Below are 25,803 nucleotides of genomic sequence, written 5' to 3' on the forward strand. Positions count from 1 at the left end.
CTAACAAGCTTCAAGTAGTCAATAACGATAATATAATGAATTTATACATGAGCAAACAGACAACATGATACATTTATATATGAAATCCTCTAATTACCTTTGGATTTATTATCATTCTACTTGTATGGGATTGATATTTTGACTACATGCTACAAGCCTAAAGCCTTATTTAATTGCATTAAGATATTTAAGAGTCAAACGTCAATAAAAAGGAAAACATTAAACTGAGGGTACCTGTATCCAGGGCCGTGTTGACCCCACTTTGGGCACCACCACTTGACCTTTGACCTTCCAGTTCAGAGTCACCTGGTTGGTTGTGAGCAGCAGATGTGGCGGTGGACCCTGAAGCAGGTCCACTGGGATAGGTTGCTCAATGCTCTGGTTTCCGTAGCTGCAGTTGACGGTCGGCAGGGATTGTGGGGCGGCGACTCCTGGTTCTAGCTGGTGAAGGAAGAAGGGCTCAGTCCGCGATGACAGGCTGCCATTTCGCATAACCTCCTGATTGGCTTCCCGAAGAAAGAACACAGAGTCAGCGCCACTTAGCTGGCATTGGACGGGTAGGTAGGTGGGGAGGGAAGAGGAGAAACGAGGCTGGGAGGAGTCCGGCCCTCCTCCTGGTCCAACTCCGGCTGCTCCTGCTTGGCTGTCAGACACTGAAGAGAGATAGGCGAAGACAGGAAGGTAGGGAGGAGAAAAGGTGGGTAAAAGAGAAAGGTGATAGAGAGACAGAATGATAGAGGAAGAGAAAATGACAAGAAAAATATTAAATGCATTATAAAAACATTCCATTCATAAAACAGATAAAAAATGCAGTGTCTGGCTAAAACTTGCAATGCTTACAGTGGCATTTGTAACTGAAATCCAAAGCAGCTAATCATGTATTAAAGTCAAGTCAACAAACAGTGTGTAAATCCAAGACTCATTGACCTGTGAAATGCATTTTTATTGTATACTCATACTGATATAAACACATGCACAGCATCTATCAGCTTTCGCATACATTCACAAATGCATTACAATCTGCTGACACAACATACACTATAGTACTTGGTGTTTCTTAACAGTTTCTCTACAAGGAGAAATGAGTATAAACACGTAAGGTCTCTTAGTTGTGTATACAAGAGTGATAGACTCAGCATCACACAGGGCTCTACATTAATGCAGCACTTTTTATCCCCATCCCAAGAATTACACCAGCATATATAAAAAATGACATATTGCTCTCTGACAGTTTATTTCCATATATTTAAATTCTATTTTTATTCATTTCCTTGTGTATTTACCAGTCTCTTCAAAGATGGAGAGTTTGGAGCCTGGGATTACCGGGCTTTGGTGCAGTATCTCTTTTCCAAAGAGGACAAGAGGTTACAATGATTGTGCTAGGATGCTTATTCTTATCCATCTGCTGTTTGGCTTGTCAGCATTATATTGCGCAAGGCACTGAATCAACAAATAGATAACTTCATCCATCCATTCATTGTCAACCGCTTATCCTGCGTACAGGGTCGCTGGGGCTGGAGCCAATCCCAGCGTACATCGTGCCAGTCCATCGCAGGGCCACCAAATGGATAACTTATTGTGAACTATTTGAATATGACTGTTGGCTAAATGTTAACATGAACACAATTTATTGTACTGGTAAGTAAAGTTCAGTTAGTTCTTTCTTTAAAGGCTAGGGTTTTGTGTTCAGTTGCCATAAAAGCTGATTTTTTCAAAACTTTGATTGTTGCTTAGTTAGTCACGAATGTTGTGTTACAGACGACAACTTAAGTCTTCAGCGGATTTAAAGAGTTAAGCAGTATGTAGGTCCTTTAAATTAATAGGTGTAGATGCAGTGTGTTGAACATTTTCTTCAATATTTCTTTAATTCAAAAAGTGAAACTTTTAATAATTTTTAGATTCATTATACATAAAGTGAAATATCTCAAACCTTTTATTTTAATTTTAACCTTGATAATTACAGATTACAGCTCATGGAAATCAAAACTTCAGTATCTCAAAACTATTACAATTTTAGAATAAAGCATTTATAAAAATATCATTTGAAATGTCGACCTGAGAAGAGCTCTAATCAGCTAATTAACTCAAAACACCTGCAGAGGTTTTGAGCCTTTCATCTCTCAGTCTGGTTCTGGTGCTAACAATGCACTTCTTCACGATATTCAAATTTCTTGAGATGTACCTGTATGAGACTATTGTAGAAAAGAATTTAAAGAACATGAATACATTAAAATGTAAAATGACACAGCAAAAAAGTATATTTTTCTCCACAAAAAATAGATGGTGTGACTTCCATTTTAACACACCAAGGAGCACAAACAAAGCACACACATACAGAAGTGGGTTTGTGCAGAAATGTGTGTGTGTGTGTGTGTGTGTGCGCGTGCGCGCGTATCCTTGTGTCCTAGGGTAGCGGAGTGTGAAAATATAATGAGAGTGGGACAGCGTAGCGCTGTCTGGGGCAAGTCATACTGAGGCAACTTCACAAAAAAATAATAGCAGAGATACCTCGGTGCAACATGAATAAGCAGGCTTGTTTGGTTATGGTGCGTGGGCACTTAAGGATACGTTTAGAGTGAGAAAGACTGGCAGAGGGAAAAGGAGAGAGAAAGAGGGAGGTGACATGGTAAGAGAAACACAGAGGCAGCAGAATAAAGGAAAGAAGAGTGAGACAAGGAACTAAAATGAAAAAGGGAAAACGAAGGGGACGAGATGGAAAAAACTGTGCACGAATAGCATGGTGTGACAGATTGGAACAATTGCATTTTCATGTTACACAGGATGGCTGCATATACTTCACTATAAATGACAAAAACTTCTCCAGTCAAATCTTTGTCCATGCAGAATCCAAGCACACTTTTTTATTAGTTGGATAATTCCTTTTCTAACATTGTGTACTGTACAGGCTTAATTAAGTTATGGTTTTTATGTTAAAATTTGTGATTATACCAAGTGTTACGTGCTTTGCCATGTGCTGCAAGAGGATAAGACCCCACAAGTAACTGTCAGGCAAACGTTTTGGGGTCATGAGTGGACGTCTGGAATGTGAAGAAACACATTTCTGTTTATTTTATTAATAACATCAAATAAAGGTGATATAAAAATCATTAGACAACATTAGGTTGTCATTTTGCCCATTTATGCCTGTAGCATCAGGATCAGAGAAGGCTAGTGTTTCATATGGAGCTTATCATCCATATTAGTGTATTACAGTGTATTTTAGTCTTTTCAATGTTTTCATGCTTTTATCTTGTATTGTTTTTGTATTATTGTCTCTTGGGTATTATTGTCTTTACACTTGTTAAAGCACTTTGTAACTTGTTTTTGAAAAGTGCTCTACAAATAAAGATTATTATTATATTCTTATTGAGAAGTTGAAAGTCACATGCAAAAAAGGCTGGTTGAAATGAGTGAAATTTTAAATGTAGTTTGTAATCATCCACTGTTGACCGCAAAGGCCTGCATGTGTGTCTGTGTGTGTGTCCACAGGAGTCTTATGAAGCATATGTCCCAATCTTGTACAGGGACCTCGAACAGCTGACACACACACACACACACACACACACACACAGAAAAACACACATAAATGCAGAGCTCTCTCATGCAGGCAAAGGTTGACCCTTGAATGGAATCATTAATATTGTATGAAATATCAGAAACAACCTAACTTTATCTCGGGTCATATTTGTTTTCTTTAATTATCCATTCTCATGATTTTTTAACAGATCAGTAGAATATTTTGTTTTGTCTTTTGTTAACTTGCAGCTGCTGTTCCTTGCTATGTTCATAATCTGAAAATGTAAGCATCTAATGTTGTCACCATTGTAAGCTTTTCTGGACAGCATCATTGTAAACTCTTTATTTTCTGTGAAATGATTAATACAACTTTCATAATATATAAGACAGGCCAATCTCAGTATCTCAATAGGTGGCGTTATACTACAAGTCAGGGTTGGCCCTTTGAAATCTGGCATCCAAATACTGTTATGCCATTGGCTACCATTAAACCTGGCATGATCCAGATTCCCTGGCATCATTATTTTGGCAACCACCAGCCACAACAGGAGTCCATACCCACTGTGTCCTGCTGCACAGTGTGTGCCTGTGTGTACATTTTGTGTGTGGATTTGATCTAGTGAGGCCCCTGTATGTGTATGCATGGTTAAGTAACTATATGAGGTTGTACAGTGTGCAAAATTGCATATGTGCATAAATGCATACTTTTGTATGTGATCATGACTGAGACAAAGCATGCTGTACTTATATACGTGTGTGTGTGTGTGTGTGTGTGTGTGTGTGTGTGTGTGTGTGTGTGTGTGTGTGTGTGTTTGTGTGTCTTTTTGTGTGTGTGTGGAAAATTGGACAGGAATAAAGCCAGATGTACAGAGACTTGACAAGGCCCATCTGTGGTCCTTCTTCCCCCCAAAAAATGCCCATCCTGCTCTATTTCCAATTACACACACACACACACACACACAACCAATAATCAAAACACAGTGGAGCGTGTAGGACAGGAAGAAAGAGAAAGGAAGAAAGAGCGAGAAGCAAAGCCAGATGGGTACGAGTGAAAAGGAGAGATACCAAGATGCGATAATGGTATCAGTGCTGCTTGGTATTGTGTTGGTTAAATATTGACTCAGATTTTTATATTTAATTAGAGACAGGCCCACAAACACATACACACATGATTAGGGCTATCTTTCATATCAGCCTGGTTTGGGTATCTTTCTACAAATGTGTGTATGTGTGTGTGTGTGTGTGTGTGTGTGTGTGTGTATGTGTGGTTAGACAAATAGGACAAACTCAGTGAAAGACCAGGCTTGTCGCAACAACACTGTCTACCACAGGAAACTGTTACCCACACACGCAGCAACATGAACTTGGACACAGACATGTTGACACACACATAATCCATAGCTCTGTGTAACTTTTCCACACATCCTTTGAGTTTCATTTTCAGCGGGTGCTGCATTGGCATGGTCCAGTGTTGTCAGGCATTGCCAAAGCAAAAGGTGCCAAAATGCTCCAAAATGTTTTTCTTAATGTATGACGATCATCAACAAACTACTTCTCCCTCTACTCCACTCCATCTGTTTAGTTCTCTAAGCCAGTGCTTCTATTTTTCTTGCTTAGTTTGTTTTGTTCTTCACTTGAATAAATAACTATTCCTTGTAAATTCTTCAGGCAGACTACTGGGCAAAGCTATTCCAAGCATGCATATTTCTACGACTGCTTTCTTGCATTTAGGAACTGTTAAAATACAGAAAAATGTCCAACATTGACGAACAGCATGAAAACATCAGCTTGAAAACGTGAAGCTTTTGCACCATTCAAAGCTTTTATCCACAGAAGCAAATCCCCCCCCCCCCCCCCCCCCCCCCCCCAAAAAAAAGCAGCACAGTCACAGCACAGCAAAGAAAAATCCATCAGGGGAGAATTTCCTGAAAAGAATGAACTCCATTGATCACCCAGATGGCACGCTATCTGAGAGAGAGAGAGAGACGGAAAGAGATAGGGAGAGTAAGAGAGATAGAGACGGATACAGGGAGATATATAGACAGAGATGGTGTGATATGTGGAAGAAAGGTAGGAAAGAGATGATAGGGTGAAAGAGGATGAGAGAGGGATGAGGTTTCTATTTCTGAGCAGGGCGTTCATCACAAGCACAGAGTTTATTTTGGTGGTCTCTCTGTCTCTCACTCTCTCTGCCCTTCTCTCTGTCTCCTATCCTGCTCAGTCCCTCCTGACTGGATGCTCAAGTGTTTTAAATGTTAAAGGAAATGCCACTGATTGCCCACATATATGTTACTTTGCTAGTCATGGTGAAAACATATTCTGTAGCTCTGGAGGAACTTGTCTAGTTTTAGTAAATAACTCCTCATGATGTCAACGTGGTGTCATCAGGGCTATATGGGCTTGAACTTGGAGACTACATATTTATGACTGCCTGCCATACAAAATGGGGATGTTGTGTTTGAGAGAGAAGGTCCATTCCAAGGCCAAAGGGTCTCATGACACTATGCTATTGGTTGCCTTATGGGATGCAGCTTCAGTCAGCTAAAGAAAGTATAGTAATTGCTAGAGTACCACTTTAAACATTTTTGGCCGATAAAAATGTTTCATTTGGGGCATGTGAGTCACCTGCTGTCACTTATGATACGATAAAGTATTATCATGCAGAACCCATTGCTTATGATTTACTGGGGACATGTGGATGACTTTGGGGGTGTGTAAATTTCAAAGTACACTACCTGATTTCATTACAATGGCTTCAAATTGGCCTACATGCTCCTAATGTTTCAAGCCAGTCTCCTAACATCTTGCTGTATTTCTGTCATAACAATTTAAAGATAGACAGATGGATGCCAATTAGTGGCACAGGTGCTGGAGAAAGTAAACACAACATCTTCCAATATTGTGAAACCCATTGCAATAGCCCTGCAAGAACCTTGTATTGGATATATTTGTGACTATGCCAGAGTGGTTCTCGTGCAGCTCAGCTAATTTTTGAGACAGTGATACTAATGTTAAGGTGTCCCTGTGAAAAACTGTGCATATCTGTTTTGTGACCTCTGGTCTTCCTTGTTGAGGCAGTTTGTCTTTGTTTGGTGTATGTTGTCATGTCAGACTGTCCCCGCTGACATATTAGAAGAAAAAGTTATCCTTTTTTTTTCACTACAAATGATTTGTCCTCTTTCATGTTGCTATAAAAACTCACATATCAAAGTGCTGACTGCGGGACCTCTTTAATCGCCGACTAATGCTGCTAAATGGAATTCATCCTAACCTGACAAACTTTGTAGCAGTTTTTGTAATTGTGATTAAGTTACCTCTGGGTTGTCCTTGTCCATGAAGCAGAATATGGTCAATCCCTGGGAGAATAATCCCCAATACTCCCACACACACATGCACACACCACTTGTTGATTGATGTCCCTGTCATTGGGTCAGTGGAGTCACATTTCCCCAGATGTGCTCTGACTACCATTTCTCTCTCCTCTGCCACTAAGCCCCCCCACCCCACTTGCCTGGACACAATATGCCCCTTTCTCTTTCCATCTGCCTGCCTCTTTTTCTCAATTTCTTCCTCTATACTTCCATGAATTAGCTTTTCTCCCCTCTGTTTGTCTTTAGCCTCTCTGTCTTTCCCTCTGTCTTTGTCATTACACCTTCCCATATGTTTAATTTAATGGGAAGACAGGCACGCATGCCATAGCTAATACTTTCATATGAAACATCTGCATTCATCAGTTAACTCTGTCACGTGTCTTCAACACACTCCCATTTTTCAAACATATGAGAGAAAGAGACAGCTTTTGGGAGCAAGACATATTCTGTGGGGTAAACGTTACATCCGTTCCCACAACAGCAGACTAGTAAGATGATCATCGAGAAAATTTCTCTCAGCAATTGGCAAAAACTGTCACTGTTAATAGCAAACTAGCATTTTCTAACTAGCAACCCTTGCAGTTAATCAATTAGGTTACTTATTCAAAATAGTGGGATGTCAGCAGGTCTTTAAAAGCTCTTAAATGTGTTAAATTCAACTTTACAAATATTAAACCAAAATAAAAAATATTGTCTCAAATGAAAATCTGATATCTGACATTTAACATTAATATAAACTATGTTGTAATTACTTGTTCTTCACATCACTTTAACCAATTTCATGTTGGTTTGCCTCACTCTGTCTATCCATTGCATTTCCAGTCCCTCTTTGAGAAGTAGGAGAACGGGAGTGAAATGGACTGACTGAAAGAGCCAATGATGGTAGGATAAGATGGTGGGATGCAGGACTTTGAGACTTGTGGATGTGAATTTGTGATTTATGCCAGAGTGTGTGTGTGTGTGTGTGGGTGGGTGTGTGTGTGCGCGCGTGTGTATGGGTCATTGCACTCAGAGTGTGTGTGCGTTTGTGGCAGCACATGCAGGGAAGTGTGAAGAGCAATTTCAAATGGTCACCATACCACTGACAGAGACATAGGGAAAGAAAGAAAAGACCTCTCAGAAAGGAAGTCGGGCAGCACAGACGGAAATGGAGGAGCAGTGTGCAGAAAATACTAAACCCACACTGGTTCATACACACACATGCAAACACATGCATCCCATACACCCCTGAACAAACCACACTTACCAAAAACTATGGAAAGTGCACCTGAAGCATACACCGGAAACATTTTTTGGCACAGAGAACCAGCTGACTTTTCACACACATGGATGGCATGGAAATTATAGCCTTATATGGATCTTTAAGCTTTTTAAAATTAGTTATTGTTTTTTTGTCTTTGAGAGCTAATGTGTTGGGCTTCTGAGATTAGCCACATTGGAAAAATTATTTTGAGGAAGTAGAAAGCTTAGTGTGTAGATTTACTTTAGAAATATATATTTTTTATATAAATGTTATGTTGCAAAGCAGGTTTAACCAAAACAAAATAAACCTCAAAATAGAACAAGTGAAAGTATGACTTTTTTATTTTGATGAAATGGCTGGCATTTAGTCATTGATTGTTCCTGCAATTTGACCTATATGCAAATTTGATGCAGTGGTGCAAAAACAGATTCATCAACTGTTCATTTTGGTGGATGTTCTGTGTAATGTGCTAGAATTGAGCCAACATTATCACCTGCAGTGCCTCACCCCAAACACTGCAGCCAAAAAAAAAAAGATAAACAAACAGAGGAGAAGTTCTTTCAATTAAAACAGAGTTGTGAAGAAAAGCCTTTGTGTGTGTCGGGCCAGGATCTCCTGGCTATGAATATGAGGAAGGGATAAATCCATTGGGCCTTGGTGCCATTCAATTCTATCCTTCAGTGGTCCACAGCCAGGCAGCCAACTTGTAAAAGCTGCTTATAAAGGGCCTAAAGGACTCGCAGCCTCAACTGACTTAATGGACCAATAGGAACTAAGTAGCTAAGGAGAGGAGAGGAGAGGAGAGGAAAGGAGAGGACAGGAGAGAATTATGGTGGAAAATAGGGATAAGATGAGTTTCTTCAGAGGAGAACAGATCATGAAAGAGAGGAGGAGAAAAGGAAAGAGTGAAGGACGAGCATGACAGGAAGAGGACAGACGAGAGATGAGCAGGGAATGTGAGGACAAGGAAGTAAGAAGGAGGAGGAGGTTAAGGGAAGATGAGTGGGGAGAGCAGATAAAATAAAAGAGGAGGACCATACAAGAGTTAATGAAGATAAATATGGAGAACAGCTGAGGAAAGAAGCAAGGAGGCGTGGCAAAGGAGGGACAGTATGAGTGCAAGAAAAAGAGAAGACAAAACCAAAAAAACAAATTGAAAGAGGGGACAGAGAAAAGCATGAACCATAAGCATCCTGGATAAATTAAATGAAAAGATGTGCAAGCAACTTATTGCGACTCATATTTACGTTTATTGTTAGGTGGTGACCTCTAGCGGCCACAGTAATTATAACAGAAGCAAAGGTGAGGTAGTTTAGAGCGACTTGGTGGGGGTGGGGGCGGGTTGGTTAGATGGTTTCAAACACAGAACTTTCACCCAGGAGACCAATGTTTCTGTCCTGTGTGAAACCAAAAGTCATCATTGTCTTATTTTAGCTGAAGTCCACATCAAATGACTTACTTACGTGACTTATATAACTTAAGTATGTAATGTAGGGGAGAGCCGGGACAGATGAAACAGTTTTCAGATAAACGTCATTTTAAAATATAACGTTACAGACAGAAACCATTTGTTGTTGTCATCAACAACTCACGTATGTGTTCTATCAATACCAGGTGTCATCTTGTTAAAATGTGGAACGACTCCAGTATAATTTCACTTTGAAGGAAAGATGCGCATTGTTTCATTCGTCATTCATTCAACATAGGGGTGGGACGGAAGAAACACAACAATATGCATTTAAATAGTTTATGTTATCTTGTTTTTATTTAGAAAGCTTGACACTGCCCTTCTTAATACATAATTGCAAACTCATTATGTCATTTTTCTTAATAAAAATAGTCTAAATATAATTTTGCTAGCTAACTAGAAATCTAACATCTAATACACATTTGGGTTTGATCTCGGCTGCCCTTTTTATGTACATCTGCATCTGCCTGTTTTCCTCGTCTACTGTGAAGACCCTGTTATTTGGCTGTGAGTATCCTGGTGGTCCAGCCTGCAGCCTTGTGGACTCTGGCCTCCTCCCGCCGTATCTAAATAAGGTAGAATGGCTGCGTGACTCCTGACGTTCACTAGCTTCTAAACTGTAAAACTCTGGCATTTAAAACTTTAGGATGTGTTAAAGTACTAACTAATCTTTCATGTGATCATGACCATGACACATGAAACAATAAACACAACTCGTCATTCAAAAAAAAAGATCGCTTGAATGAATTTACTTTCCGTTATCGAAAACAGCTTCTTTCGTACAACTCCGTGAAAGTGTGACGTATCCACCTGATTTTTCCCAGATCTGTTAAGTACTGTGGACTGTATGTGCTGAGGTAGTTTGGCATATCAAACTTGTATGGGCTCTGAGAAAATCGTTTCATTCGACCCGCGTTTCAATTGTCCCGGCTCTCCCCTACTTATTTTAACCCAAACCATGATCATTTCCTAAACCTAATCCAATAGTTTTAGTGTCAAACCTAACCAAACTACGACGTTTTTGTAAGTCGTGTGACCGATACGCCTGTCGCTGGTACTCTCCAACTGTCATATATGTCGCTTTGTGAGTCATTGGCATGCAACCTATTCTGTTGTTTAGGTATAATGATGTGTTGTTTATGTTACATGTCCCAGAGAAACAAAAGAAACATTGAGAGAGAACGAGAAAAGAAAAAATTAATAACTTAAATAAGGAAAAAATGATGGATACAAAGAACCGACTGGTGAAGAGTAATAGACAAATAAAAAAAAGGGACAGGAGAAGAGAGCTTTCAGGTTTTAGAAAGAGGTACTGCAGTTTTGCATTTGTAAGACCTTATTATAAAACATTTCCAAGGACTTCTACACTTCAAACACAGCAATAAATATTAATCACGGGATGCTGTTGTCATGGTGACAGCATGGACAATGACTGCATCATGTAGCAACCAACATTAAAGTTATGTGGTGGAGCTTTTGACCACCTGTGGCGCTGTAAAGCAATGTTTTGAAGAACGTCCTGCCAACCCTCTATGTGCCAACAGGAGAGAGTCATAAAGACAGTCAGGGGTTGTTACAGGTTGTTTTTGTTTTTTTTTACAATTGGTAACGCACAGGATGTGTTTAACAGCATGACACTCAGAACAACAGTTAATCTATCATCCAAAAAGCACTAATGCAACCAAAACACATATCAGGTTCAACTCTTGTACCTGAACAGTGACAACATTTGTCTCCCAACAGTAACACTCATTACACAGTGACCTAAAACAATAATGACAACTGGTAGCATTGCAATATTTATCACTATTGTCTTTGAAGTTTGTTTTATTTATTCATTTAGCATAAACCATAATCCCTTTCCAACTTAAAGAAGGACACTTCTTAATTGCATGGATTGCACTACCTTGCATCCATGAAATGCTGCAATGTGCTTGAGGAGGCTTAATTTTTGCATAGAGTAGTTCCAAGGGCACAAAATGAAACTAATTTCAGAAACACAGTAAACTTCAATTTAAAGCCTTGTTCTGAATTGGAGGGTCTGGTATGGCTACACATTTAGACAAATAAACAGGGGTCTCAATTAGAAGCCCGGTCTGGTTTTTAGAGAAGTCCTTTGGATGTATAAAACCTCTTAATTAAAGCCCACTGGGTAATCCTCTTGAGCTAGTTCTAAGCTGCTTATATTGCGAATACAAATATAAATGTTCAGTCATTATGACTTTAGTCATTATGGACAAGCTACAAATCATTAGATCAGTTTCACCCATTTTCACCCACCCACAATTAATCAGAATGTTTATTTTTATGACAAAGACCCACCCAATTCGGGGATACAATGCAATCTGCACTAATCACTAGAACCCACCTATGCAGGCACATTAATATAATGTACCCATTAAATAGCAGCAGCAATCTATAATGTATTACATTTTGGAACTAACTTGCCCAACACTGATCACATGGCTGGTGGTCATAAACTTTTCAATTACATTAGGAAAATATTTCCTCTATGAGGCTGAGGGATGCAGAGTAAGGAGGAAAAGTGGCACCATCCATGGATGGAAAACGCAACATCGTCCCATTCAATTTCAAATCTTTCTGGATTCAGCCTCAGTTGTCCCCTTTCCTTACTTGGCAGTCTTTCATAGAGGTCATCAAGCAATGAAAATATGCACTCAGTGTCCCAAATTAAGAATTTATGCAATTTTATATTTGTATCTCTTTTTAAATAGAGATTGCAATCTAATTTAAAGTAACTGTGTTATATTAGATTTTTACATGTAACCGTTTTTACAGTAGTAGTTGGTTGAGTTTGAGGTAGAAGCAGTTCATTAATTTTGAAATATGTCATTGAATGCATTTTGTGTCAGAGCAATGGGAAGTGATCCAGAATTCAGTCCACAGAGACTGTGGACTGAATTCACTATTTAGAAATACGAGTTACCAATTGTACATAAACTGTATAAGAAGCATCAGTCAAAGAGGGGGCGAAGAATACTGCAGGTCAATGTTTCAGAATGCTGAAAGATTCTTGAAATCCCAAATGTTCAATGCATATTCATTCAGCGTGTTTGGTCTTGAGGAAACACACATCGCATTTCAGTGAAAAACTTTATTCGGAATGAAAACCACTCAGGTTACTTTTAAAGTAAATACATCAACAATGTCACATCCTGTCGCAGTGCACAACATTCAGCATCAACCATCTAATTACAGCCCACTGATTTCCACTCTGACAAAATGTCATCATTCCTTAAGGCTGTTATTATAAGACTTTTTTTGTTTGTTACATTAACATGGCTAAAGCTACTTTACAATAACCAAATCACATATTTTCTTTTGTTTCTTTCTTTCCTTTGGTGTTCCAGCAACAATCTACAGCTATTTTGTAACGACCACTTTGTCAAAACAGTCAGCTTAAGCCATGTAAGGATAAACACAGCCAAAGACTAAGAACTAGGTATCTTATTTGATATAGTAAATTATATTATTAATTATTGTGTATTCTATAACATTTTGAATATTCAAATTGTTATAGAATACACAATAAATAATAATGTAATATACTCAAAGTACCTTGACATTCTTAAAGTTTTCGAGCTTTTCAAGACAGATATTAATCCATATCCCATGCCAGGCGATCGTTTTCAGTGGCATGGTATAAACATTTATAATCCATGACCTGAAACTGTATTTTAGTATAATTCCCAGGTTTTTAAAATGTTTTTAAATCGACAGATCAGATTAGCCTAATGACAAGACCACACACTGCAGCTCAACAGAATATAGTGTGGAAAAGAATTCACATCCTCTTACCATTGTACAGTATGCCCTTGTAATCCATCTCTAATCTGGTTAGGCCAATGTGATTAATGTTCAACAGTTAATATGGCGCGAGTAATCTGATTGATGTGCTAATGAGAGGAGGATTATCACACAGATGACAGGCACCTCTCTCTCTCTATCTCTCCCTCAGTTCCATTCTGTCTGTATGTGCATCACTTTGTTTTATCTCATTTTTTCTCAGTCTTCCTGGAATCTTTTAGCTGTTTATCTGTGACTCTTTATCTGTCTTCCGCTCTGTAGCAGTACTCGTCCCTCTCTGTCTCACTTCCCTCTGTTGTCATCAGTCTCTCCCTCCCTGTTTATCAGTCATTCTCTGTCTCAATGCCATCGATCGCGTCAAAAGCCACATGAGCACAAACTTAATTAAGTCTGACAAGCGGAGGTATTTTTATCGCTGCAACCAAGACACACCCACTCGCGCAAATGCAAGCACACCAAAAAACATCCACACCCATCCACACAGACGCACGCCCACTCAAACTCATTTTAAACATCTATTTGTTTTTAATTGACCTATTCTTGACTTTTGGGTGAACATCATTAGTGCTAATTGTGCCCTTGTTCAGCTTTAACATTTTGTAAGTGTGTGGGAAATGGGACAGTGTCAGTGAATGTGAGGTCATAGCAAACCCACACACACACAAACACACACTTGTATATATGTGGTTATAAAGACCTGTCATACACACTGTCCTCGAATGTCATTACCCTCAACCTTAACCAACATTGACTGTAACCTGATAATAAACATTTAAAGGGGCATTATGTAGTTTTGAGCAGCCACTAGCGGTGTGGTTCTAACATTGCAACCCAGTGTGTGCTCGTACGCGTGCTCACTTGAAATCATGAGCGAGCAAATCTGAAACACAACCACTTTCATACAGAAATACCACAGTAAACACAGGAACACCATCATGCAGGCTGTGGCTTTTCTCCAGACATGTTCAGGCTCTGTTACTTCAATGTTCCCGTCTCAGAAGCAGATCAACACCGACACCGTACCTTTCATTCAGCGCAGCGAGACACATATCGGCTCAATACTCCCGAAAAAATGCAGAGTGACAGCAGCTATAGACCGACAGGGAGAACAGACAGGGCTAGAAACTCAGGTAAACTCTCACTGCAACGTTACAGTAATAGTTTTATCAGCTGTAAGTTGAACTACTCCATGCTCGTTACATGATAACGTTACATTTACTGCATTTAGCCAACGTGGGACAGCGTTACCTCGCCGGCTGCTTTTCAGTAACGTTAACCATCTTTACTATCTGTGAATCTGTCCCTGGAGGCTCAGCAATGTCAGCAGAGCTACAATTATTGGATGATAATCAAACGGTTAGTGAGCTGGAATGGATATTGTAATGAGATTGTGTCACACTTTAACAGTAGACCGCAGTAAGTAAACATCCTTTCTTCCGGGCTAACTCAACAGTGGTACACAGGATAGTAACATGCATTAGTTATATCTAAGCTACTTTAAATTTTTTAATAATTTATAGTTAGGTCATATATATATGTATATATATATATATATATAGAGAGAGAGAGAGAGAGAGAAATGTCTCATCTCATCTCATGGAAACAAGTTTCTGCCAGTACATATCAAAGTTTACTCCTCACTAGAGGAAGAGGTGTCCAGGCTTGACCCTGATCTTTCTCACAAGAGGTGTTACAATAACTATCACAATAAAAAGTAAACCTAGTCACGCGTGTCTTTATTCCCCTGCAGCAAAGTCGCAGACATCAAGGATCGGTACGTGATGTCACTGTCACAGAGGCGCTTCTGCCGGCTGCACATACAGGTCCGTGTGTGGTGGTGGCGTCACTCTCTGATGCTTGGGAAAATGTAGTGTGTTTGGAAGCTACTGCGCTACTCAGTCAATAAAAGCTATTTTATTCAGAAAATAGCGACGCTACCACCAAGCTACTGAGAAATGTAGTTAAACTAGTAACGGCGCTACTTGTAGCCATGCTACTGCCCAACACTGGTAACATGGGTGGCGTTAGTTGGTGAAGTAATGTGGAAAGCGATATAACTTTGCACCGGATCACATTAGCAACTGCTCGGCGTTTGGCGGCGAGCTAATGTGATCCGGTGCAAAGTTATATCGCTTTCCACATTACTTCACCAACTAACGACTTTCTCTGTGTTTTTCCAGCTTTACTAATGCTCACTTTGTTGTTACTCGACATTATCTGAACCTGTTTTGTCTGATGGACTTCAGCACATAAACCTTTAATGTTGTTTTGTATCCTTACGTGGAGCCTGTGTTTTGCTGTGAGCCGGTTGTTTTATGGTGTTAGTGGACTGCATGTCGTTAACTGCCGTGTTGTCGCTGTAGTCAGAGAGAGGCTTGGGAGCGCGCACAGGGCTGAATCCGACTTGAAGACCTCACATTAAAAGCAGAATAGTGGCTGACGCAAGCAATGGAGAAAACAGGTGTATGAGTTTTGAGCCCATTGACAATAAGGCAATGAAGATTTGATTATTAAAAGTATTAAAATCATATAGCCCCTTTGAAGAGGTGATGACCAATAAATGTACATGTTGTAACTCTTTTTTCACCTTTCTATCCTTCTGAGATCATGAACACACACACACACACACACACACACCTCGCATGTGCATGCTTCAGTCTTCGTCATCACCTTCCCTAAGGTCATCTATCAAAAACACAGCTGCGTCAATGCGCAAGTTCTTTATGCAGAGGTGTGAACTAACATTTCAGATTAGCCTGTCTCATGTTAAACATCTGTCTCTCTCTCTTTCTGTCCTTTTTTTTTGTCTTCTGGTCTATCACATTTTAAAGTCAAGGTCCATCTTTTTATGTTGCATTTTCTCACTTTCACAGAGTATTTATTTTCTTCTGTTATCTCTTTGTCCAAATCTCTGTTTTTGTTCCCTGTCAAAAGAAATCTGTCCTTAGGAATTTTTTTATTTATTTATTTTATATATGTGTTTGACAGTGTGTGTGTGTGTGTGTGCGCGCACGTGTTTGCACATATGTGCATGTGTACATGACTGTGAAGTGAAATGGCAGTTAACAATTATAATTAGCAGAGTGATTGGCAGCATAAATGTGCTTTATGCGCATGTGTGTAAGTGTGAAAGTGACATGTTGTGAGTGTCAGCTTTGGGAGGTTCATATTTGTATTAATAGGTACTCAGTCTGAGAAAGGTCACTTACATAACTATAGATCCAAAAGACAGTTAGGTTTTATGAAGAGAATATGAAAAATTTAACACAAGATGAGATAAGACGAGAAGAAAGGGCACCAATCCAACCAATATTATTGATGGCACCAAAAAAATTATTATAGTACTTTTTTCATAAGAACAGTTTTTCAATATTATTTACATTTTGTTTTTGAGCAATAGACTTCTTTCTCAATCTCAGATTTATTTACTTCCCATGATGCACTGAAGTCCTCTCTCCTCCTCTACCTCTCCTTCTGTGTGCATCGCTGTCCCATTAATGCATGTTACTATCTCGACGTCTGCCCTCTCTCGTAGTTTTATGTTTTCTCGTCCCTCTCCTCTTTCTTTCTGTCACTTTGAGCAGGTATTTCTGCCTCTGGAGCTTTGGAGTCTGGATCTATGACTGCAAGCCACCTACTGTTCCTGCTCAACACCCTGGTCATATTTTTATTGCTACTGTTATTGATATTTGTATTATTGCCACTACCATTAGTAAGATTTTACTGTGTTCTCTTTCCTCCTGCGTTGGTCTAGATCTGCTCTTTATGAAGTGCAATGAGATAACTGTCTTTCTCTCCTCTGCCACATGTCACTCTTCTAGTGTCTCCTAGCAATACTGAATAAAACAGAAAGGAAAGAAGTATGGTCATCCATTTGAGAATTACAAATTATTTTTATGAGCACAGTCAAATTAGGGCATACTGTGTCCTCAACACCACCGTTCGACTTTCAATTAATCCCTCGACCTTTTCTCTCATCAACCATCCACATCCTGCCATCTCCACCCCATTTCTCTTTCCCTGTCTCGTCTTCTTTCTCCATCCCTTTGATCTCAGTATTTATCATAGCAATCCCCTTAAGCGGAAACACCATAAAATGAACATCAAATTTAAATTCTATGGTCGAACATTTGAATATGAGACAGAACATTTGTAGTGGAAGGAGAGCTATTAGAGCAGGGCGGTCACTTCAAACTAAGGTCATAAGTTATCACAGGGTCAGATATAAAAGACGGAGCAAACAATGTATAGGACCTTACCTGTGATTGGCATATTTTAACCTCTTTACTGTGCAACAAAACCTGTGCATTTTGTTACTGAAAACCGTTTAGCATGTTGTACATATTTGCATTTTTTTTTTAACCAATTCTGACATCTCAAATTTGACAGTTGTTCTGCATGAACAAGCTATTAAAAACCTTATGGATAAACCATAAGCAATTATGGATGCCGTGATAGTGTGAATAATTTGTATTTGGTTACTGTTGTTGTTGAACAGCAGACTCCCATGTAATTTTATCACACAACAATGTTGTATGTTTATGTTCAATATGTGATTGATTATCTATCTCAATGATTTAATGAATACAAAGAACGAAAAGCTTGTGAGAGTTTAATTGGATAAAATATTAGGTGAAACAAACAATTTCACTTTTATACAAGTTTTGGAGCCTATTGCAGCACGTTTGTGATGTTAATCAGGCATCGAGTTTGGGAGCTAACACCCACCAGATGCTGTGAGCTGTGGCTGTAAATAAGTCTGTCTAGTCAACTAGCGACTCTGGCAGGCAGCCAAACATCATTTGAAGATAGTGTGTGTGGAGATGAAACTGTATAAGTGGCTGGTTAAAGACTGGGCCAGCCATAGTAGCGTGTAGGCAAAGACTTGAGTTCCCTCTTTGCAAAGTGACAGATGTAAAATGGATAAAGATCGAGAGAAGGCAAAAAGAGAGGAATGAAAGAAGATAGCGGTATTACGTAAAAGTGGTGACTAATGTTTGTCATTAAGCTTTTTCAGAGACCTAGCTTCCATTGCATCCATTGCATAAAAGATTATAAAACAAAGGAAAAACATAATATGTGCTCTAACTGATGAGTGCTTTGCAAACTGCATTGATAATAGACTGCTTTCAGCAGTACACACCCACACTGCTTCCAGTGGGACTCACTGTTCAACCCCTTTCAAAAGGTTAAACACAAGCAGCCTCCTGCCAGGACAGAAGAAAGGAGGGCAGAAGGGCTCAAAAAGTTCCTTTTATCTGCACTGCTTTTGCTTTTTGCCAGTCACTGTCTCCATGTCCATCTCTCAATTCCTCCAATAACTTACACATAAACATAAACATTTGAACATATCAAAATAACTAACAAATGATTTAATGTGGCAAATAATGGGTTAAATAATTATCATAATCATTAATGATTAAAACAACAGTGTTTCATACCAACTCAGGACACTCTGTCATTGTCCCTGTCCCTCAGGCTATGGCACGCTGACACATACTGATCAAATCAGTGCCAACCTCCGAAAGCATGATTTTTTTTTTCGCAACCTCTCTTCAACAAAGTCAAATCATTTCACATGGGTATTTTGCTAAACTATATTTTGCATATATCATAATATTTTTCAAAGTTTAAAAGAAAAATACACTCTTTCTCTTATCTTCTCTCATTTTTTGAGGTCGTCCCGTCTGACAGAAATTAGTTAACAATCTCTCAATCAACTAATTCATCCATCATCCCTTCTGCTACTTGTCGCTGCACCTCAATCATTTTGAGGGATTGACTCATCCACACACACACAAATACACACACACACACACACACATTCATAAAGAAGTGATACCTATGCATAAATTCCAGACATCATGGTCCAGAATACAAATCATGACCTCTGTTGCCTGTCACTGGCTGATACATAAGAAATAGATGCAGCCTTCCTAAAGCAGAGCCCGGAGCAAATTTCACTACATTCCATGTTTTTTTAATCCACTCAACAGAAGCATGTTGCTGCCACACTGGTGGCATTTTGGACATAGCTTTGTTCAGTTAAGTAACATATTAACCAAGTCAGTTGTTCTTTGTGTTCTGGCTTGTTTTACTTTCACAGTTTATTCATGTTTTCCTTGTTATTTATTGCTGAGGTTTTATAACCCAGATTTGCTTTTGCTATTACTGAGACACCTCTGAGTATGATCAGCCATATATGTCGCTGCGCTCAAATGTTTTAAATTACAAGCCAGGCTATTAAGCTGCTAATTGATGCTCATTTAATTAGCATCACTGTGAGCTGTGGCTGGATGCTACTAAAAGGGAGTCTTTATCATCTCTTCCCTCCTCCTCTCCTGTGTCCACACCGCACATACACATAAATCGCAGGCTCCCCATTGTGTAGCTCACCTTTCAGTAATTTAGCTTACTAACAGATTGTTGTTTGTGCACTTTGGTTTCTGAACTGCTGACTTTGCAGTGTCAAGCCAGCAGGGACTCTTCAGCCCATTGTTGAGGTTGATGGTGAAAGAAATTGTCGGTCAGCATGTAACAAACTAATTAGAAACCTAAGTGTCTGTGATAACTGAGATGTACATGAGTTAAAATAAAATGTAAAAATGGTACGCATTTACTAAAGTAAATAAAAGCACATATTTAATTTTGATAAAGTGTTGTAGGTTACTTTCTGGAATATGTGGATGTTCCTTCAGGTGATGTCATCTACTTCTACTTAAGTTGTACTACAAAGCGACTTCCTTATACTGACATCCACTGGTATATAAGGTGTAGGCGAAGATGCTGTTTGTAAACCTTATTATTTCCTGTATCCACAACCATTGCTGAGTCTCAGGCAGGTAATGTTGTACCTTTTTCCAAACCCTCTCCAACCCGCCACCACCCACTCTGTGTTGGCCCAGCATTACAGTCATTAAACTTCATTATAGGGACAGTTGGTGCTTATACAGAGGTGTGTGCGTGTGTGTCTGTGTGCCAGCGGGTGGACGGGGGTCAGTGTGAAGGATGGGGTGCCACTTACACTTTACTGTAGTCAGCACACACACACATTCACATCAATGCGCATAGAGCCCCATTCACTAACCAAACAAGCTCCCAGTAAGCACAGTTGATTCATTGTTGCAAGGTTACAGCATTGTGTGTTTACTGAGCTACATCTACATCTTTTGACCTCAACCCTGTTCACATGATTAAGTAAGTTTTGTCCAAACAATATGATAAATGAGAATGTTCTAATAAATTCAAATTCAGTCAAATTCAAATTGTACTGCATTTGAGATCTTAAAATATTCAAAAATATTATTTGGTGTGATTATGGGTAATACATTTAGTAAGTTAAATGGATGTTAATAACAAGAATATTGCCATGCCAGACAGCATCTAAAGTCCAAATGGTTTGACACAACTAAAGTCTGATAAGGGTAAACATGAATATGCATTAAACAGAGGTGCCACACCACCATTAAAAGTTTAGTAGTGACACATAACAAATGTAAGATCATTATAATATTACAGTTATGGTCTGTTTGTCCCATTTCTTGTGTTAGTATGGTAATTGTCTGTCTCTGTTGTTGTACTTCGTTTCCTGTTGTACTGATTACCCTAATGTGTCCCAACTGTTTTTTTTACCTTCCTGCTTGTGTGCATCTGTATATATTGTCCCGGTGCCCGCTACCTGTTGTCACGTTGTCATCGTATGTCGATTGTCTGTACGTGCGGATTGTTTATACCTGTTTGGGTACTTATATCAGTTGTGAACAATAACCTGTATTCGGACTCTTGCCTACCACCACCACCAAATGCAAGCTTGGTTTTCTGTTTTCTGTTTAGTTGTATAATTGAAAAAATAAGAATCTCATTTCAGTTTTTTTTTATTATAAATAATTACTTTTTAAAAAGACTAACTAGAGATACAGTGCTTTTAAGACAGTAGGACAGTGAGGATAAACCCCCAAAACTCTCTCAATAATGGTGGTTCTGGCTGTGTTTGAGTGTTTTAACACAATGAAATCAGTCACACGTAAATGTCTAGCGAAATGACACATGCATCCAAACACCATCACACATATCTGGATCTTTATCTTAAAAAAGGTTAACTTGCCACTCAAACAGACACACAATCGCAGGTGCAAACACGCAGACCGACACACCCTCACAGCCACAAAGCACACATTTCAATCGCACATTGCTCTTTCTAAGATCTCATCTTTTACGGTGTGTAACAGACACAGAGATCACTCTCACTTGTCTCTTCTGTGGCTCACCTGCAGGTGTGATGATGTCACATACAAGTAACAGCTGTTTGGATATTAAGTGTAACATGTGTGCATGACTATGTGTGAGTGTGTGTGCGTGTCATGGCAGCATTGACTGCCAGATGTCTCACCGGGATGACAGAAAACGTGACTTTGAAGAGGTGACACTAACTTGAAATTACAGAGACAGGTTGAAATTACACCACATTAGTACACACAGATGTAACCATATGCGTTAGAGACATGTTTGTCCAATTGCTGTGCTAATGCTGCACTACTGCTCCAGCCCATATGGAAAGTATTAGGGGAAAAGTGCTTTATTTTTTTTAATGATCTGACAATTCATTGTCTAGAAACCAAATGATTAAGAGACCACTGTGGTACAGTAATACTGATGTTAGTGATGTTAGTAACTAGTACATTTAGTGGTTCAATAGATAATTATTAGATTGTTATTATTATTATTATTATTATTATTATTATATGGATAAAACAATGAAGGCGAAACAGAAGTACACAGAGACACAGATTGAGAGACAGACATGCAGTAGAGAGGGGGGGGGGGGGGGTCTGTGGGTTTGTGTGTGTGTGTGTGTGTGTGTTGAAGGTGGGGAGGGGGGGTGACATTGAGCAGACAGTTGCAGTGGAATAAATGTATAAGTGATGGCTGATTAGCATAAAGCTCAGGAAACCAGCCGTCTCCACCTTTATTGCTTCACTCTGCATTCATTTCACTCCGGCAGATGCCAGTTCGCAGCCAAACATAAACAAACATTAATAACCCAAAGGCTTTTTTCCACCTTATTTTAATAATGGCACACTGTTATTTTTTTCTTTAATATTTTTACTTGAGCAGAGTGAGTTTGGAGTATGACTGCAATTGGGTAATTGGAAGCTTACAAAAACCATAGGCTCCACTCTAACAAACTTTGACCATCGGTGCCTTGAGCAATGCATATAACCCCCAACTTTCAGTGAATAATAGGCATCACTCAACAGGTTCCACCCTGCCAGCAGTGTGTTCTATAAAACTGATGTAAAGTAGCTTGATGCTGTATGCTAAAGTGTCAGGTGTTGGTGCTTGCACTTGTGGTTGTTTGGTTCTGTTCTTATATTGTCTACTGGACTTTCTTTTAGCACATCGAGTACTATCAGACATGTATCCACAATGTATCCATTCATTTTGCAAGCTCTCACGTTATTGATCGAAGTTTGGTTTTCCCCTCTCCACATGCAGGTTGTTTGCGTTAGTTTCTGACTAGACTAGATGCTTGAAGGTTGTGATCTCTGCAGAACAGTTGACATTACTGCAACATGCTGATCTGAGCAGGAGCAGAACAGCATGGACACAAGTCTAACCCAAACTGCAGAATGATAATCATTGAGATTTAGCTCACCTAATATAAGCTATGTTTCTAACCTTACAAGTATGAGCAAAGTGACGCCATTCAGCTCCAAATCTGCCAATATACCTAACTGTGCTGTAATTTCCAGTCATTTGAGAAGGACAAAGTAAAATTTGGTAATATGAAAAAAAAAGGAAAAGACAAGCAGAGCAGTCAATATGTCGTGTAATTTTGTTATCCATATTTGTCTTTATAGTAGAGCTTCTATCCATTTAATATATCTATACAACAAGATTAACCTTTAGCAGCACACAGACAGACAACTGTCAACACACACACTCGCTATAGATTTCTCCCTCTCATCTCTTCCCTTGAAAAGATATTTATATAAGAGTTCTATTACATCGGTGAATATGATAGTTTTATTTGGTTATACAATGACTCATGCGCATCTGTTTGTAATCAAAGCAATTTGTGTACATGTGTGTTTGTTAATTGGGCATACATATGGTTGCATTTCTTTCTTCTACTTGGTCAGGATAATAGTTGTGGTTTACAGACTGTGTTCTTAAAAGCAGCACACCACATTAGCGTTCACTTGGAAGAACTCTGCGACTCCTGTCTTTAAGCAAACCATGGTTCAATTGTTTAATGTGCACCCACTGTTTTGAGGGTACTCAGGGTTGGTGTACAAGTATTCTTGAACCACATCCTCTCCCCCTGTTGTGTTGCATGACGGAGGATGAGGTAATAACATCACAATCTACCATTTTCTTGTCACTCTTACTGATTAAAATGCGTCCAAAAGCGACATTGCAAGTGAAATGTAGACCTTCTGTAATCACAGATGATCTAATCCAAAGCCACAGCTCAGGGTTTGTTACATGAGTTCATTAAATTAGAGTTACGCTAGAAACCACACACTACGTCTAGATCATATCAGCCTAAATAAACAAGAGGAGCTCTTCCTCTGCCTTTATCTAAATGTTGGTCCTTTTCTGTTTCTTTTTTCTGTATTTACTTGTCCCTTGCTCGACCTCTGTCTCCTTCTCCCTTTTCTTCACCATCTCTTCTTGTCTCTCTAATTTCAAACTACCTTCCCACTTCTCTTCTTCAACTTTACTTCCTCCCACTCACTGTCACATCATCTCTCTCCTGCCTTCGCTTCCCTCCTTCCCCTGTTTCATTCTCCTGGTAATCCTACCCTATCTCGCAACAGCACGCTGGTAATCCTACCTTTCCTCACACGCATACAAAAGTACACACACACACACACACACAAAGGCTACAGACACATAGAAGGAAACAAATGCACATTCAGATACTGTCACAACAACACATACAATCACACCTACGCAAGTCACACATACAGGTTAGATACACAGTATGCATACACTACCACATCTGAGAACATAAATACATTCACACATACACACACAGCACATACACAGTGTTTCTGTTGTCAAGCCATCAGATCTTACCAGGAAGTGACATGATTTCTGATTGGCTAAGGGCCCTGTGGAATCAGATGCAGGAAACTAGCTACCATTAATTAAGGTAATTTGAGATTCCCAACAGCAAAGAAAAGCCTTTGTTTGCGTGTGTGTGAGTGTGAAGTGATAGAACTCTGGCTCAAGGAAGCTCGGATATATTTCGCCTTGTTTAAAACAATTAGGCCATCGACCTATTCAGGTTTCTTTGTGTTCAAACCATTTAGCTTGTACACTCGTACACTCAAGACAGACATTACTTGGACATTACTGAATTCTTTTTCACCAGTCAAGTAACACTAATATCGAAATATAATTAAATGACATGTAAAACTGCTTTTAATGAAGTACTCACTTTCTTGCTAAGAGTTAGGTGAGATGATCAATACCACTCACATATTTGTACAGTAATTATGGAGCTGGAGCCAGAAGTGAACTTGTGAAACACTAAAAAATGTTTTAGCTTTGGAATGTTTTTATTTTTCATTTATCTAAATAAATCTTCTCAGGGAGGTGACACCGTTGTGGTTAGTAATCTAGGATTATCTGTAATCATCAACTTGAACTTGAAATTTGTTTTATAACTGCATTAGTGACAGTAAGAGAACTTTTCACAAGACAGATACATACACACAGACATATGCTCCCCTTTACACACACCTAGTATTAAATTATTAACAGTAAGGGTCTGAGAGAAGAGAGAGAAAAGGAAGGTTAGCCATTGTTTCTGCTAAATGATATAAAAGCAATGTATTTCTCTTTTGTAGAGAAAGAGGGAGACAGAGACAGGGATGTTTGCCTCATTCCTTCTTATTGTCCTTCGTGTGCAGTAAAAACTAACTGATTTAAGAACTTAACTGTGTGTACTGTAAGTAATGTGTGAGCGTGACTAAGGCAGAGCTTATGCTGAAATAACTAATAAAAGTTGAGTAAATGTGTAAATTAAGGTCTTTGGTGGCCACAGCTGTGCTGTTACGATGGTATTAAGCCCCATGAAAGCAGCAAAATGTGCTCTGTCGTCATTCAGCAAAGGTTTGTAAAATGTCTCTCAACTTCCCTCCATCTCTGGATCAGTGGTTGTTCTGGCCTCCTGCAGTGCTGTTATTGGCTGTCCTCTAACTTCTAGCCTCGACACACCACATGCGCGCCCACACACACACACACACAAAAGCAAAAGCCATAACATCTGATTTGATCCATGCGTCTTTCAATGTGTGTGTGTGTGTGTGTATGTGTGTGTGTGTGTGCGTGCGTGTGTGTGCGTGCTTGTGTGCGTGTGTGTG

At 39.3% G+C, this 25,803-nt stretch overlaps 1 protein-coding gene across 1 annotated transcript in view; it reads right to left on the bottom strand.

Annotated features, from left to right (window-relative positions):
- The window catches only part of si:dkey-215k6.1 (transmembrane protein 132C), a 316,735-nt gene that overhangs the window by 229,357 nt on the left and 61,575 nt on the right, over window positions 1-25,803 (bottom strand). Inside the window, exon 2 of the mRNA XM_038704606.1 lies at window positions 235-653. Coding sequence (XP_038560534.1) covers window positions 235-653 — 419 coding nt within the window. The remainder of the gene's footprint in view (window positions 1-234; window positions 654-25,803) is intronic.

Source organism: Micropterus salmoides, unplaced genomic scaffold (genome assembly GCF_014851395.1).
Source record: "Micropterus salmoides isolate LMB-PRFRI ecotype aquatic unplaced genomic scaffold, ASM1485139v1 Ms_hic_scaffold_7, whole genome shotgun sequence".
In the NCBI taxonomy this organism is placed as follows: Eukaryota; Metazoa; Chordata; class Actinopteri; order Centrarchiformes; family Centrarchidae; genus Micropterus; species Micropterus salmoides.